The 15,552-nt window shown below is 48.8% G+C and overlaps 1 protein-coding gene across 5 annotated transcripts in view; it reads left to right on the forward strand.

The window, feature by feature from the left end:
* ARNT2 (aryl hydrocarbon receptor nuclear translocator 2) overlaps nucleotides 1-7,781 on the forward strand; it is a 198,852-nt gene extending 191,071 nt beyond the window's left edge. For 2 of the 5 annotated variants that reach the window (XM_032622321.1, XM_032622322.1), the window contains 3 exons: nucleotides 1,449-1,585; nucleotides 2,976-3,079; nucleotides 3,179-7,781. In XM_032622321.1, coding sequence (XP_032478212.1) covers nucleotides 1,449-1,585; nucleotides 2,976-3,079; nucleotides 3,179-3,491 — 554 coding nt within the window. In that variant the 3' untranslated portion in view covers nucleotides 3,492-7,781. Of the gene's footprint in view, nucleotides 1-1,448; nucleotides 1,586-2,182; nucleotides 2,273-2,975; nucleotides 3,080-3,178 lie in introns of all 5 variants that reach the window. The other 3 variants (XM_032622323.1, XM_032622325.1, XM_032622326.1) reach the window with 3 other exon arrangements.
* Nucleotides 7,782-15,552: the final 7,771 nt, after the last annotated feature.

A 15,552-nucleotide genomic window follows, 5' to 3' on the forward strand; every position in this document is an offset into this window, starting at 1 on the left:
AATTCATGATGGGCAGGACTCCAGCATGGATCACTGTGGCAGGAAGGTCCTGGAGGAAGCCGGAGGACGTGATTCTATGGAAGAGCTCCTCCTGGCCCAGGGAGTCTCACGAGAGAGTCTCAGGTAAAGGCATTTCAGCAAAGCCAGACGCATTTTTTTTAAACAACAGAATCCTACATACACGATAGATTTAAATCCCTCTTGTGCTGAAATAGGGAATTGTATCCTTCCCTGATTTTCTAAACCCCTTTACCAACTGTGATGGTGCAGAGCTTGAAAGGCACCAGTGGTGGAGCATCCAAGGGAGTGTATGTCTTATTAAAGCCGTTTATATCTCAGGCAGTAGGTGAGATGTATGTGTGTGAGAGGGAGGGATTGATTCTTCCCCCTGCACACCGTCTAGCCATCCCCCAGATTAACCCAGTGTTCACTCATCAGGTGGTGAGTAGGGGCGCCTGTGATCGGTAGGACTGTTGAAAGAGCAAGTGGAGCCACGATGGGGCCTGTCCCGCCACCCAGAGCTTGACAGTGAGCCCATTGCCTCCAAAACGTTATCGAATGGTTTAGCACAAGAAGAAGTTCCTGTGGGGTTTTTTTTTATACACCTTAGGATAAACTACCCCCTCGGGTTGAATCTTTAAGTGTTTTAGACAAAATTCTGCTCGTTTTTCTTAGTTTCCGTTTTTCCATTGGGTATTTTTTGTAAAGTGTAGACAGAAGCAAGGTTGCTCTCACTTACAAATTGTAATTTGCTGATTCCCACAAAGAGACCTGTCTTCTTGTCTAAGCTGCACCCAAATGCCTTTCCTCCCAAACTAGCGGTGCTGAGAAACCCTCAGCTAAAGAGATGGGCAGAAAGGGCCATGGCTCTTGACCCCCGTGGAAGGACCTTGTGGAACTCCACATGTGGCTTCAGCCAAGTTGCCCAAAAGGCAGCGAGGCTGCCGGAGGTCAGGGCTTGCTGAGTGAGGCTCTTCCTCTGTCAGGGCCAGGTTCCTTTAAAGAGCAGCCTGTGAGCTGAGGGGCATCTAGAGTGGCAGGGACCGCCTCTCCCTTCTCGCGCATGTCAAGGAGAAGGCTGCTGTCGGCCCCAGAGGCCCCACGGAAGCAGGCCTCCAACAGTGATCACAAAGGGCCGAGGGCTCTGAGGCTTCTGGCCTTGGTCACCTGGCAGGTGCAAACAGGAGAGCCACCCTGTCCAGCCGGTCCCTGCGCCGTTCGCCAGAGAGCCCCCTTTCCTGTTTCACCCACCCAGCTCTCGGGTGCACAGCTAACTTCTTATCTATCAGCCAGCGTGAGAGAGAGGGGCACAGCGAACACAGTCAGCCAGCTCTGGATGGAACACGCCTTTCAGAAATGTGGGACCCTCTGGGCTGCAGTGGTTCTTAGGTCTCCCAGAGCCACGGGATGGCTTTTAAAGGAAGTGTCCTGTGCGTCGGATCTTTCAGCTGAAAGTGGACAAGGTAGCGGGCAGTTCCAAGGGCGGCCCTCGGAAGTCTGGTCGCAGTGGCAAAGCCAGCACCACGGACAGCAGAGCGGTGAGCAGCAGTCCCACCAGCAGCCGGGTCAGACTGAAGTGTTCCAGGTAAATCAGCGAGCACCGCCTTCTCGTAGGTACCGGCGCCTCTCTCTGCTTCCTGTCCCCCTCGGTCTCTGCCTCCCTGCCACAGCACGACTGCCGATAGAGACTGTGAGTGCTGGCCCCTCCCAGGGAAGGTAGTAGCCCTGACTTGAGGGGGTCCAGTAGGAGGCTCGGCTCTTCTCATGAGGCTGCCTGGGCGCCTTGCCACTCTGAGTTTTTTGAGCCGTTCCTGGTCCATCCCTCGCGCCTGGGGCAGCCCTGACCTAAGTGTGCAGCAGCAGTGGACACTGCCGGCAGCCCCGTGGTGCAGGACGCAGCCCCTTCGGGGTGTTCGGAGCTCCACTTCTCAGCCAGAAAAGTTCTCACTGGGGAAAGGCTCCTGTTGGGGGCATGAACCGGCTGATGCTCCATCCACCCCACCAGGTCTTCATGAGGGAGCCCCAGGTGCCTTCGGTCATGTCCCAGAGCCTGCCCCGCAGAGCGAGGATGGGGGAGGAAGCAGCTGGTGGTAGGGCTCTGAGACCCGCAGACTAAGATCCCCCTTCTCAAGGGAGAGCTTTCCCTTTTCCCCACCCTCATCCCAAGCACCTTTCCCACCAGGTCGAGCAGCATCTTCAGAGACAAAGGTCTAGAACCCAGATGTCACTCCAGGTCCGCAAAGGGGCAGGATCCTTTTACATATGCAGAGAGGTACCCTGTCCTATAATGATTAGCCCCTCCTTCCTCCATCTATAAGGCTCAGCCCCGGCCCATTCTTATGCCTCACAACTGCCATGTAAGGCAGAATTCCCTAACCTGGTTCTTCATGGTCACGATGCTAAAAAGAATTCTTGGTCAAATAAGTTTGTGAAACATGATTAAACAGACTTATTCGGTTTCTTGACTGCAGGACTTATCAGAGCCTTTATTATACTAACGAAGACTGAGGATTTTTAGGAGGTAGGCAAAGTATACCTTGTTTCCCAAACTCATTTGTCCACAGAATTCTTTCCTCCCAGAGCATCTCATGGGCCAAGAATTGGACACAACACACTTTGGGACATTTGCCATAAGGGATGGAAATATAGCTCCTCAGATTTTCTGGATGGGTAGTCTGAGGCCCAGAGAACTTGAAGGACTTGTTAAAGGTGAAGTCTAACCTTGCAGGGATTTGGCCTTGCCGTAGATACATACAGTGAAGACAGGCCACTCAGCTGTTCACACACGTAGCCCCCCTTTTGCCCCTCCCCATGTTGCAGTGCTGTTGCATTTTGATCGTCGGTTGTATGTACCTTGCTTGGCACCAAGCTGGGTTCTCCCCACCAGTGGGCCTCTTGTCCACCCTGTGTCCTGGCTCAGTTTTAAATAGAGAAAGGTCGTGTCCTGAAGTTGTGTTTGTGTGCTGGAATGACAGCTCCCAGGAGAGAACAGCTTCCCAGGATCTCAGACATTTGAGGACCGTCTCAGAGCATCCCTCAGGTGGCCGGTGGCGTGTTCCTGGGCCGCCCCCTTAGAGAGGTGACCGTGAGGGTGGCTGGCAGGCTGGGCTCCTGGGACGTGCCGGTGCCCGGGAGGATGAGCCGACTCCCCTGCCCTTTCTTTTCTTCTCTCCTGCAGGACATGCTGCCCATGCCAGGAGATCCAACCCAGGGGACCGGCAACTATAACATTGAAGACTTTGCTGACCTGGGCATGTTCCCGCCGTTTTCTGAGTAGCTGCGGACAGAGCGAGGCTTCCACCGGGCAGTGCCCCCCATGCTGTGACATTGATGCCCACGTGAATGGGGCCCCCCCCCGCGCCCTGCTTGCCCTGCCGCGGGACCCCCCAGCAGAAGACATCTCACGCCCCGTGTTCCCCTCACTGCCGTGGTGTTGCTCAGCTTCTAACCCACAGCTGCAGCTGCTCGGCCACCGACCAGGAGCCCAGTAGACGTTGGGGGCTGGTTGTATTTATTGTATTTTACCTGTCTGTGCTTGGGAGGCGAGCCCATTGGGTTCTTAAAATCTGGTTGTGAATAATCTCATATTAGACAATTTTCATCTATAAAAAGTTCAGTTACAGCTCAGAGAGCCCAAGCGGCACCCTCAGGCCTGCCCAGGAAGCTGGAATCTGGTTTCTTCTGGCCTTTAACTCCTGTGTCCGGGTAGGGCTTAGGGGGTGTTGGGGAAAGAGGTGAACAGGATGCACAGGCTTTGTTCTCGGAGCTAGAGAGGAGGAGCCTGGGGACACCGAGGTGGGGGGGACGCTGGCTCCTCTGGGCCCTGTCTCAGCCACGTCTGTCTGTGCGTCCGTCGTGCCGTGAGATGTGTGTACTTGGTGCAGTGTGATGTGAATCCTTGTCCTGATGGATGTGTTGTGCCCCGTGTCTGTCGTGTGCGGCCACAGTGAGGGTCTAGAATCCAGGGTGTGTGGCGAGAGTGACATCCCGGATGTGCAGCCCCGTCCAAGCTGAGCAGGAGCCCCTGTGGCCGGAGGAAGCAGGGCTCAGGGCCTGGGCGCCGGGCGGACAGGCTGACCTGAGCAGACGGGCACTTGACAGTGTCACTAGGAGTCCTGGCCGGGAGCTGCTCACTTTGATGGGTCAGTTCTTTGGTCCAAGCCCCCCGCGTGCAGATTCAGAGCCCATGAGAGTGCCCACCCTTTCCTCTCTGTGTCTGAAGAGCGGCCTCTCCTGGTTCTGCCAGGGTTTCTCATCCTTGCCCTGTCGGTGAGAGCCGGGCTTTGTCCCCGCCTGATGGCTGCAGGGGGCACCCCTTGAGCTCACAGAGACCCTGGCCCCCATGGGGGTGTAAGGGGGAGGGCAGGGCACCCAGGCCTCCCGGTCCTTCTGTGCCACAGGGTGCCTTCCTGGGACCAAGCTCTAGAGATGACTGAGGGGTGAACCCTGTGCGTGGAGATGGGAGCTCTGAGACGTTCCCCACCAGGCCGCCGGAGCATCCTCTCTTCAGCCGGCTGGGAACAGTGGCATCTCGGGGGGCGGAGGCAGGGGGTGGGGAGGGATTGCAGGGCTCCGGCTCCGGTTTTGGCTCCAGTTCTGATTCTGCCACATACTCGCCAGGGCCTTGAATTCCTCAGGTGGTCTCAAGACAGAGTAAGAGCTGACTTCTAGAAGCTTCTACCTGGCTGACCTCTGAGCCCCCGGTCCCTGGCTTGCTGTGTTTCCCTCAGATTTGAGGAGGTCAATTGAAGAATCCATCCCTCCATTTTTACTTACCTCTGCCCCTCGCGTGCCCTTGACGCTAAGGAAGGAAACTCTCATGTTCTTTTCCTTTCCTGTCCTGCATCAGCATCCCATCAGCTCACCGACTCCTAAAGGGGAGAAACGCTGCCGGTGCGTGGCTGCCTGGGGGCAGCTGGAGGAGCCCATCCACGGGGAAAGCCTCCCCTTCCGGCCGACCCCTGTCAGGCACCTGGCTGGGAAACAACCCTTGTATCCCTCCTTCCGTAATTCTGATGGACCAAGCAGAATGGAGTTGCTTCTAGGCTGCCTGAGCGGGGAGTGAGCCTGGCCTGCAGCAAGGAGCCAGGGGAGAGCGTTTGCTCTCATCCTCTGAAAGTTCTGCATTAAAAGCCCAGCCCTGGCTGGCATCCAGAGGGGGTGTGTGCCAGTCTTGCCTGGAGAGCTCCAGCTATAATAGTCCACCATTGTTCAGAATACCTTTGTCCGGTAGCTTTGTGTGATGCCAGTTCCTAGGCTCTAAATGAACACTGATGTTACAGTTTCTAGAGTGGCTCTTAATCCTTTTGTATGTAGTGGTGATAGGACCTGGGGTTTAGACGCACATGATATCCTTTCACCCTTAGGAGCCTTTTGGCTTCTGGGAAAATGGCACGTGGCTGAAACTCCACACACCCAGTCAGTACCAGACCCAGAAAGGGCTCCCGGGCGTGCCCTGCCCCTGGAGCCACCCCTGCCCACCCCTACCCCCAGCTCGGATCTTACCTCAGGCGGTGGGCTTAATTATTTCCCAGAAAGGCACAAGAATAGCTTTTGGATCAAAGAATCGTTTCTCAATGAAATGAAAATGGACTTCTTGTGGCATTTAGTCTCTGGGTTTGGAAGTTTGGCAGGGGGTGGGGGTATGTTTGTCTTTCCTTCTGGTTTCAGAGGGCACTTGGGGATTTTCTGAGGGGCACACACTGGTCAGCACGCTGACTAGGCCCAGCCCACCTGGGCTGTGCTGGGTGCTGAGGGGATGCAAAAGGACAGAGGAGGGGGCTTCCCTGGTGGCGCGGTGGTTGAGAGTCCGCCTGCCGAGGCAGGGGGACGCGGGTTCGTGCCCCGGTCCGGGAAGATCCCACATGCCGCGGAGCGGCTGGGCCCGTGAGCCACGGCCGCTGAGCCTGCGCGTCCGGAGCCTGTGCTCCACGACGGGAGAGGCCACAACAGTGAGAGGCCCGCGTACCACAAAAAAAAAAAAGACAGAGGAGGACAGCCTTGCCCCCAGGGACCTTTCATCTACTTCACCCACTTACACAGCATCTAGGGTGAGGACCACTCAGTTCTAGAAGGCAAGGATTCATGGGCGACTGAAAGCCAGTCATAAAGGGGGAGCATGGTGACTAAACAGACCCAACGTCCCCCTTCCAGCTTTGTCCCCAGAGCCCGCGAGGGGAGTCTGACTGCAGTCTGACCCACAGCTCGAGTTCTCTATTTTCTCTGTTCCCCATTCCACTCTTTGGCTGTGATTCTTAGAAGCCACCACGTGGCCACGAAGGTACAGAGAAGACCCAGAGGATCCCACATCTGAGGGATTCTCTCCCCAAGGAATTTTAAGACAAACTGGAGTGAGAATTAAAGCCCTAGAGGGTCTAATGACCCCAGTTTGCAGAGAAGAACCTCCCTCGCCGGTCCCCGCCCAGCCAGGAGGCCAGGATGCCCACGGCCCCTGCGTCAGCGCGGCCTTCGGCCCTGATCCCTCTCCTACTGGAGACGGAGGCAAAGCTGGGTTGGGAAGGTGAGCAACACCTAGGACTTTGGCTCTGGGACTCTTCCTCACACACACCTCATCTCACAACTACTAGGCCTTCGGCTGGCTTTCCTTAGGCTGAGCAAGCAGAAGGCTTTCCACCCAAAAGGGCCAGACGGTGGCTGCCTGAACTATTGGTGAGCACGCAGCTGCAGCCACGCTGAGGCTCGGCCTGGACTTGGTTAGGGAACTGCGACAGTGGCTCCGGATGTTCTAGAACACCCTGCCTCTGTGTTGCTCCCCACTAGCTTGGTCTTTAGTTTTGGTTTCAGGGAGGAATAGAGCATCACAAACAGCAACGTTCTTCTCTGCTTCCCGGTTTATCAAATTCCACCCTTCTGTTGTTTCCTGAATACCTGTTGCAACGAGTAGGATTCTGATAGCTGATGGAACAGACATCGGGGAGCGTGGATCTCCTGTGCCAATAAAGAGACCGTGTTCCCCAGACGAGCCGCCCTGGACACTATCAGTGCTGCGGCCGGGCTTGGACGAGAGACGAGTCAGGCCCCGGGGAAATGAGTGTTCCCTTCCAGACACATCAGTACCTGGGCCAGTGGATGAGCAGTGAACCTCTCCCCCGCTGGGCCCACCTGCCCCCTAACAGTTACGACCTGTCATATTAGCAAGACCAAGCCAAGTCACCTAACAGCCCTAGCCAGTAACAAGTCAGGATGGAAATGCTCCTTGTTCTACTAGAAAGTATGGGTTTGGTCATGAGGTCGCTGTGCCCTGACTTGTGTCCTGACAAGTTGGGACAACCCAACTTGTCCATTGCAACCCTTCCCCCCGTGCCAGATTCTCATCTTGCATATGAAGGGAACTGGCTGTCCTCCTTTTCCTCGGCTGCCAGGCGTCTGGGGCAACTTGAAGCGGCACCACACAACGATACAGGCACACTTTCACGTGTAGGTGTGCCTGGGTCTTGGGGCCAGAGCCTATGGGCCAGTGACTGTGGAGGTGGGAAAAGGGGGGGTCTCACAGGACCAGGGCAGCTTGCTTCCAGTAACAATCTCATTTTCCTTCAAAAGCGAGAGAGTTCACAGATGAGCTTCAGTGGACCATTTAAGCACTTAATCGTTTCTCTTTTAACCTTTCTTCTTATGAATGTGAACTGTGCTGTGGATAAATCATCATTTGTATTGCTTGAATGTTCTCTATGACTAACAGTTATTAAGTCAGTTGTGTATATGTGTAACTAATGTAACTGCCTTTTAAAATTTCATTACAATAAAAATGGCTTTGCTCTGAACGCTGAATAGCCCAGGCCAACTTTGTAATTGAACAATTCGTAGAACCTCCTCTTGGAGTTTGGGAGATTATCTCGTATTATGCTTCCTAAGGGCTGTGTTGTGTTGTAGCCAGGAAAGGGTGTAGAATACACATATGCTAAAGAGTGACTCTGTCAGGGGGTCTAGCTATGTAAAATTTAAAAAGAAACTAATAATTCTTGGCTTTTATGTTAGGCAAGGCCCTCTAGAAGGCTCTTTGCAAATGCAGTTTTTAGTATCATTATAAACCTCTGCTCTGTGGATATTATTCCTGGTTTATAGATTAAGAAACTGGGACTCAGAGAAGTTAAGTGACTTATCTAAGAACACACAGGAAGGAAATGACAGAACCAAGGTTTGATCTTAGGTCTCATTACAAAACCCTGTATGTACTGTCCTCTTCAAACCTCTACAGTAATTATTTCTTTTTAAAATTCTCCCATAATTAAATTAGTATTTTAATATGCTCAAACTTCTAGTAAATGCTTACAGAATCTAACCTTCTCTGTTGAAAGAGGACCATTTGGATTCTAGCAAAATGGCAGACTAAAATCACTTGGAAACTCTTTTCCATCAAACGTTTAGCATTGTTATTTTTTACAGCGTTCTTGAGCTACTACTGACATAAAAGAAACTACACATATTGCACACGGGAGGTGGGAATTCCCTGGCCGTCCAGTGGTCAGGACTCGGTGCTTTCACTGCCATAGGCCCAGGTTCAATCCCTCGTCGGGGAACTAAGATCTAGCAAGCAACACGGCACAGCCAAACCAAACCAAACAAAAGCAAGTACTACAGGGAAAGTAAGTGCGGAACAGGAAGTGAAGGTGACGAAATCCATCCGATTCCAAGTTTTGAGAAGTGGTGCACACACCCCATCACCAAGTGATTGTGGTTATTTAAGAAGAAAATATTTTTAAAAATAAAATAAATGTACAGGAGAAAATTTGGCGTCCTTGAGCTAGGCATAGATTTCTTGGATACTAGACCAAACGCATGACCTGTAAAAGAATAAAATGACAAATTGGACTTTAAAAATTCTAAGGTCACAAACGTGTATTTAAATGACAAAACTCATGAAATTGTTCACTTAAGATGGGTTCTTTAAATTATGTTTTTCATAAATTATGTCTAAATTAAGTGGATGTAAAAATCATAGCAGGAGAGTTTTTTGTAGAATTTGACAAAGTGATCCCCAATTTCCTATGGAAGAAGAAGACAAAAAAGAATAGCCAATACATTTTAATATGATATTTTAGAAAAAAGAAGAGAACGAATGAGGAAGAAGAAGAGAAGGAGAAAGATGGAACATTCAAACTACGAGGCTCCTGGAAACGTCATAATTAAAAGTGTGGATTGGCATAGAGATAGAAAACTAGATCCATAGAACACCGCAAAGAACGTACAAGTACACACATTCAGAAAAGAGAATATTTGGTACACGTGCCACTGAAGCGAGCCAGAGACTGTTATTTGCAAGAGTCAGCATTACAAATCATGGCGACCGGACAGACTTCCAATAAATGGTGCTGGGGAAAAGCACATAGGAAAATAAGTAATTTTACGCTTATCTTACACAATATACAAAAGATGAATTCCACACAGATGAAAACATCTAAGTGTTAAAAGCAATATATGTAAAATATTTAGAAAAAATCTAGGAAAATATATTTATGAAATCAAGTCAGGGAAGGTTGTTTTTTTGTTTGTTTGTTTGTTTGTTTTTTGCGGTACGCGGGCCTCTCACTGTTGTGGCCTCTCCCGTTGTGGAGCACAGGCTCCGGACGCGCAGGCTCAGCGGCCATGGCTCACGGGCACAGCCGCTCCACGGCATGCGGGATCCTCCCGGACCGGGGCACGAACCCGTGTCCCCTGCATCGGCAGGCGGACATTCAACCACTGCGCCACCAGGGAAGCCCGGGAAGGAGTTTTTAAACCAGGCACAGAGACCACAAACCAGGAAAAAATACTGTTATGTTTAAGCTCACTAAAAAATAATCAGCTTAAAGAAATGGAAAAGACAACCAATAAACTGGTAGAAATATTTGCAGTTCATATACCCAACAAAGTGGTATTCACTTTGTTGAGAGAGAATATTCACAATATAAGGATTCATAAAAATCAATAAGAGGGGCTTCCCTGGTGCTCCAGTGGTTAAGACTCTGCACTCCCAACGCAGGGGGCGTGGGTTCAATCCCTGGTTAGGGAACTAAGATCCCGCATGCTGCAACTAAGAGCCCATGCGCCACAACTAAAAGGTCCCGCATGCCGCAACTAAGATTTATTTGGTGCAGCCAAATAAATAAATATATTTTTTAATCAATAAGAAAAATATCAATACAACTCGGTAGATGAATAGCCAAAGAGTTTGAATTGCCAATTCACAGAAACTCAAACGGCATTAGAGACATGAGAAAAGACTGAACCTCACTAGTAATTAAGGGAAACGCAAAATTAAAGCAAGATAACATCTGTCACTCAGATTTACTAGGCAATTGTTATGAGGATATGGGGAAACAGGGACTCTTCCCTTGCTGGTGGGAAACAGGACAGATGCTCTGACAAGCGTTACACAATATCCCGACACATCAAAAATGTACGAGCCCTATGACTCAGTGAACACAAGTGTCTGTCCTAGGAAACCTCCCATGTGTGCACGAGAGGGCCGGTAAAAGAAAATTCACTGCACAGCTTGTAATAGTGAAAAAGTGGGAACCGGCCTAATCATCCTTTTAGCAGAGAAATGAGTAGACTGATTTAGTCACACGAAATTTGTGTACAGCACTTAAAACGATCTTGTAGCAGCGTGCGCACATCCTAAAAACATACTATTGAATTTAAAAGACTGTGCATATTTGTATAACTGAAGGCAGTTACGTATTTTTTTGTGCATAAATAGATATGCAGTAAAAGTTTTTTAAAAGAAGAATCTCATGGATGGATAGGCACAACTGAGGAAGGACATAGATGAGCCCCAGACTGAGCAGCTGGAGTTTGTCCTCTAAGATGAAGATAACAAGAGGATAATAGGAGAGGCTTAGCCCTGCCCAGATAAAAGATAGAGATCACATATTTCTCATTGTTAAAGTCAAGGAGACCTTCCCGACTACACAAGCACAGAAAGCCTCCTTGGAGGTCAAAAAGGGAGTGATGCCAACCTACCCACAGGCCTCTTTGCTGGAATCCATCTTGACTAAGAGATGCGTGCACACACGGGGTGGACCCTGAGATAAACCAAATATGGACTCAGAACCAGGCAAAGCAAGAAGATTGGCCAAAGGAAGCCCGGAAGAAATGCCCCATATAAGTGATTCACTCTCTCTCCGAGTCCTGCCGTGTGTCTATCCACATGTACTCTTTTTCCTCCTAAAAAACACTTTGTTTCACTGCTTTCGCCTTTGTGGGAATTCATTTCTGCAAAGCCGTATGGGTCAGGGCCTTGTCACTGGCCACCGGTCTAGTGGCTAGGGTTCAGCACTCTCACTGCCACGACCCAACCTCAATCTCTGGCCAGGAACCGAAACCTTGCTTCAAGCTGCTGCAGGCCGAGGCCGCCAGAGATCAGACAGAGAGGGAAAGAGGGGAAGGAATGGCTGTGTGGTTGAATTCCTTAAAGCAGATTAAGACAGAGAAAAGAGAGAGGCGTTGATTGAAAATAAAGGGAAAAAGCAAAGTATCTGAAGCAGTTATGGCAAAATGTTAAACACCTGTTTCGTCTTGTGATGAGCACGTAAGAATATCGTATACTTTTTCTCAACTTTGCTGTAGAGTAGAAATATTTAATAATTAAACATAAATCAGTAAATGAAAAAAACAGCTACTTAATCTCACTATGTAGGACTTCCCTGGTAGCCCAGTGGTTAAGACTGGGCTTCCACTGCAGGGGGCACAGGTTCAATACCTGGCCGGGGAACTAAGATCCTACATGTCACGGGGCACAGCCAAAAAAAAAAAAAAAAGAAAGAAAGAAAGAGATCTCACTATGTAGTCAGAGAAATGCAAATTAAAGTAACAATGAGATGGCGTTTCTCACCGATGGATTGGCAAAAGTACAAAATAGTGATTATATCTGCCACAGGTAAGAATACATGGGAAAGTATTTTCTCACGTAATTTTGGTAGAAATATAAGTTTTCACGACTTATTTTGAGGGTAATGTGGCAATATCTGTAAATTTAAAATAAGCATATTTTGATTTAGCTATCTCACTTCTAAACACCCTTCCTAGTGAAATAAAAGCTTTGAAATGTATAGGTAGATATATAAGCATGTTTACTGCAGCAATATTTTCCAGTGGGAAAAAGCGAAACTAAGGCAAAGCCTTAACAGGTGAACAAACTGGAGAACATGTGTAATTAAATATTATATATAAAATAAATTAAATATTATATATTAATATAATTAATATTATATTAAATCTTTAATATAACATTATTATTAAATATTATATAGCATTGCCTCAATATATTAGCAAATGAAAGCAATAATCAGAAAAGCATAAATAATTTTAATCCATTTGATAAAAGCAAACATGAGCAAAAGCTCATTTTGTAGGTTCATTTATGAGGACATGATTGTGTATATATATGTGTGTGTGTGTGTGTGTGTGTGTGTGTGTGTTGTACATGTAAAGTGTATAAAAATATTCACATTAGACTGTATTTGAAGGGGAGAGAATGGTCGCAGGGATTCTAGAGGTGGAGAGAGTAAGCAAAAATGAAAATAAATACATATAACTGGAAAAGTGTTCTGGTCCCATTGCATTTATATAAAATTCTGTGTGCGTTTATATGCATGAAAGATTATGAAATGATAGTAACCTATCTCAAAATAATAGAATCTCAGGTGAATTTACATTTTATCCTTGTAATTTTTAATGTTATATGTTTTACAAAGAATATATATTACTTATAAAATCCTGAAAAATAATAAAAAGCAAATCGCCTGTTGGAGTAAGAAAATACTACTCAGTGATCTGTGGTGACCTAAATGGGAAGGAAATCTAAAAGGAGGCGATATATGTATACGTATAACTGATTCACTTTGCTGCACAACAGAAACTAACACAACATTGTAAAGCAATTATACTCCAATTTAAAATGAAAAAAGAATAAGAAAGTTAATGACTAGCAGCATACTTAGAAATTTAGATGCCAAGAGGTGGGAGAGAGAAGCATGCACTTATGCAGTGGTTAGAAAGAGCCATAGCTGGACACACCTGTGACAGACTGTACAGTGAAAGAATTGTCAGGCAGGAACAGGAGAGAAGAAATAGTGAATAAAGCCCAAATACTTGCCAGGACCTGGGCTGGTACTTCACCTGTAACCTCTCTTTAATCCCCCAAATAGACAACTAAACGAAAATACACTCTTGTCATAGACAGAGCAATAGTTATTATTTTCCTGATGCTACTAATAATATACGCCCATTATTTTAAAAGTAGAGAGTATAGGAAAGTATGAAGAATGAAAGATTTGATTCCGATTCATGCTGTTGATGCAGGGACCCAGTGAGTAGGGAGAGGCGACAGGGATGAAGAGCAGTGGTGTGGAAGTACGAGGCTTCTCAGGATTGGAGGGGGGAACAAAGATGCAGAAGCATCAGATACGTTCTCACTGTGCTCCCTACACTTCCAAGGCCGCCTCCCAGCCTCCCCGGGGTCCCAACGTCTCCTCATCTTCCACTGCGAGGAAAATAAGGTCGTCTCCCCTGTTACCATTTTGAAGCCTAACGGTCGTGAACTTCTACTTCTCCCGCAAACCCTCTCAAGCTTGTTCTCTCCGTAACCACTTGCGTGGCACCTGCCACTTGCCAGGCATGGTGCTGGGGCTACACAGCGAAGACCCATCCCCACCCCTAGAGGCCCCATCCCTAGGGGAGAGAGACGAGCAAACAGAATATGACGTTCCAGAGTGTGCTAAGGGTTTAGGAGGAGAGCACACATCCTACGCCAACACAGATGGCCAAGGGGAGCTGGAGAAGGGCTGAATAGCTTGGAAGGCTGTGGTTAGTATGACTTCACCCATCAGGTCCCAGATGGGGCCCATCAACAATGGAGCCTCCCTACTGGGCTCACAGCTTGTTGGCTCAGCTTTTGCAGAAAGCACTTAATGGGTTCCCGTCTCCAAGCCCGAGACCCTTATAAGTCATGAACTAGGTATGCCACCCCTCAGCAGGACACCAGATTAAAATGACTGGAATGCAGCCTGCCTCTGGTCCTACAGCCCAACTCCTAATTCTTCCCACACATTTCACTTAAGAGTCAAATAAAAATGCCAAAAACAAAGAAACGTGACCTGGCACTAACGGGGCAAAGAAAACAACATTTCATCACAGCAGTTCATCTGTGTGTGAGCATTTCTCTTCCCGAAGTGTCCTTGATGGTAAAAGCCATGTCGACTCACATTTCTCATGGAACTTCCACATCCCTAAATGGCTACCATGTTTTTCATCATGGCCATGTTTGAGCGTAAGCTGGGCCCACAGAACTGACCTCTGTCGGTGATGACGTCACACAAGGGTGATCCCTTAGACCCCTGACTACTCTTCTGGGAGGCGTAGTTCTGAGAGCTGCCTGTGGAAGACACAGAAGTTCACCTAGTCACATCAACTCAGTCAGGAACCAGGATCCCAAGTGCTGAGAAGACGCTAGAGACCCTGGAGTTATGTTTTCCTAGGTTCACTTCCCTCTGGCAGAAGGAAGTGTTAATGCACTTCCAAGTCATCAGGTAAGGGTGGGAGGGAGACTTTCGTCTAAGCATGGGTGCTGGCACAGGGAGAGGGGCTGGCTCCCAGGAAGGTGGGACAGAAAAGAGAAACAATCATTGGTGTGGTGGTGAAGAGGTTTTCAGTGGAGGCCAGTTCAGGGGGTTTTTTTGTTTTTGCGGTATGCGGGCCTCTCACTGTTGTGGCCTCTCCTGTTGCGGAGCCCAGGCTCCGGACGTGCAGGCTCAGCGGCCATGGATCACGGACCCAGCCGCTCCGCGGCACGTGGGATTTTCCTGGACCGGGGCACGAACCTGTGTCCCCTGCATCGGCAGGCGGACTCTCAACCACTGCACCACCAGGGAAGCCCTAGTTCAGGGTTTTTTAAAATCAGTCTCTGCCCAGTACATCCAACAGTACATGGTGCTCAGTGACTGCTTTAAATTATAAGGAATTCCTTTGCTGTACACCTGAAACTAACACAACATTGTAAATCAACTACAATATAAAAGAAAAATTGAATTAAAATTTTTTTAAAAAACTATAAGGAATTCGGGACTTCCCTGGTGGTCAAGTGGGTAAGACTCTGCACTCCCAATGCAGGGGGCCTGGGTTCGATCCCTGGTCTGGGAACTGGATCCCGCATACCTGCCGCAACTAAGAGTTTGCATGCTGCAACTAAAGATCTCGTGTGCCACAACTAAGACCCGGCGCAGCCAAAATAAATATAAACAAATAATAAATAAAAATTGTAAGGTCGGATCTTAACAAACGGCACCGCGAAACAGAGGAAGGCTTCAAGTGAGCTTTATTAGGGAGCGCTCCCGGGCGAGGTTCACTGGTCCGAGAGAAAGGGGCCAGAGAAGTCGCACCCGGGCGAGGGTTGGGCAAGACTTTATAGGGGAAGAAGGGAAAGGGGTGTGGTGAATCTGGGAGGGCGCAGGGTATTCCTTATTTGGTGGTCTTTTCGGGTATCCTGGGGGACCGTTAGTCCCGCCCCTCGAAAGGTGGGAAGGCTGGGCCGGGTTCAAAGTCCCCAGGTCAGTT

The sequence above is a fragment of the Phocoena sinus genome, chromosome 2, assembly GCF_008692025.1.
Source record: "Phocoena sinus isolate mPhoSin1 chromosome 2, mPhoSin1.pri, whole genome shotgun sequence".
NCBI classification, from domain to species: domain Eukaryota; kingdom Metazoa; phylum Chordata; class Mammalia; order Artiodactyla; family Phocoenidae; genus Phocoena; species Phocoena sinus.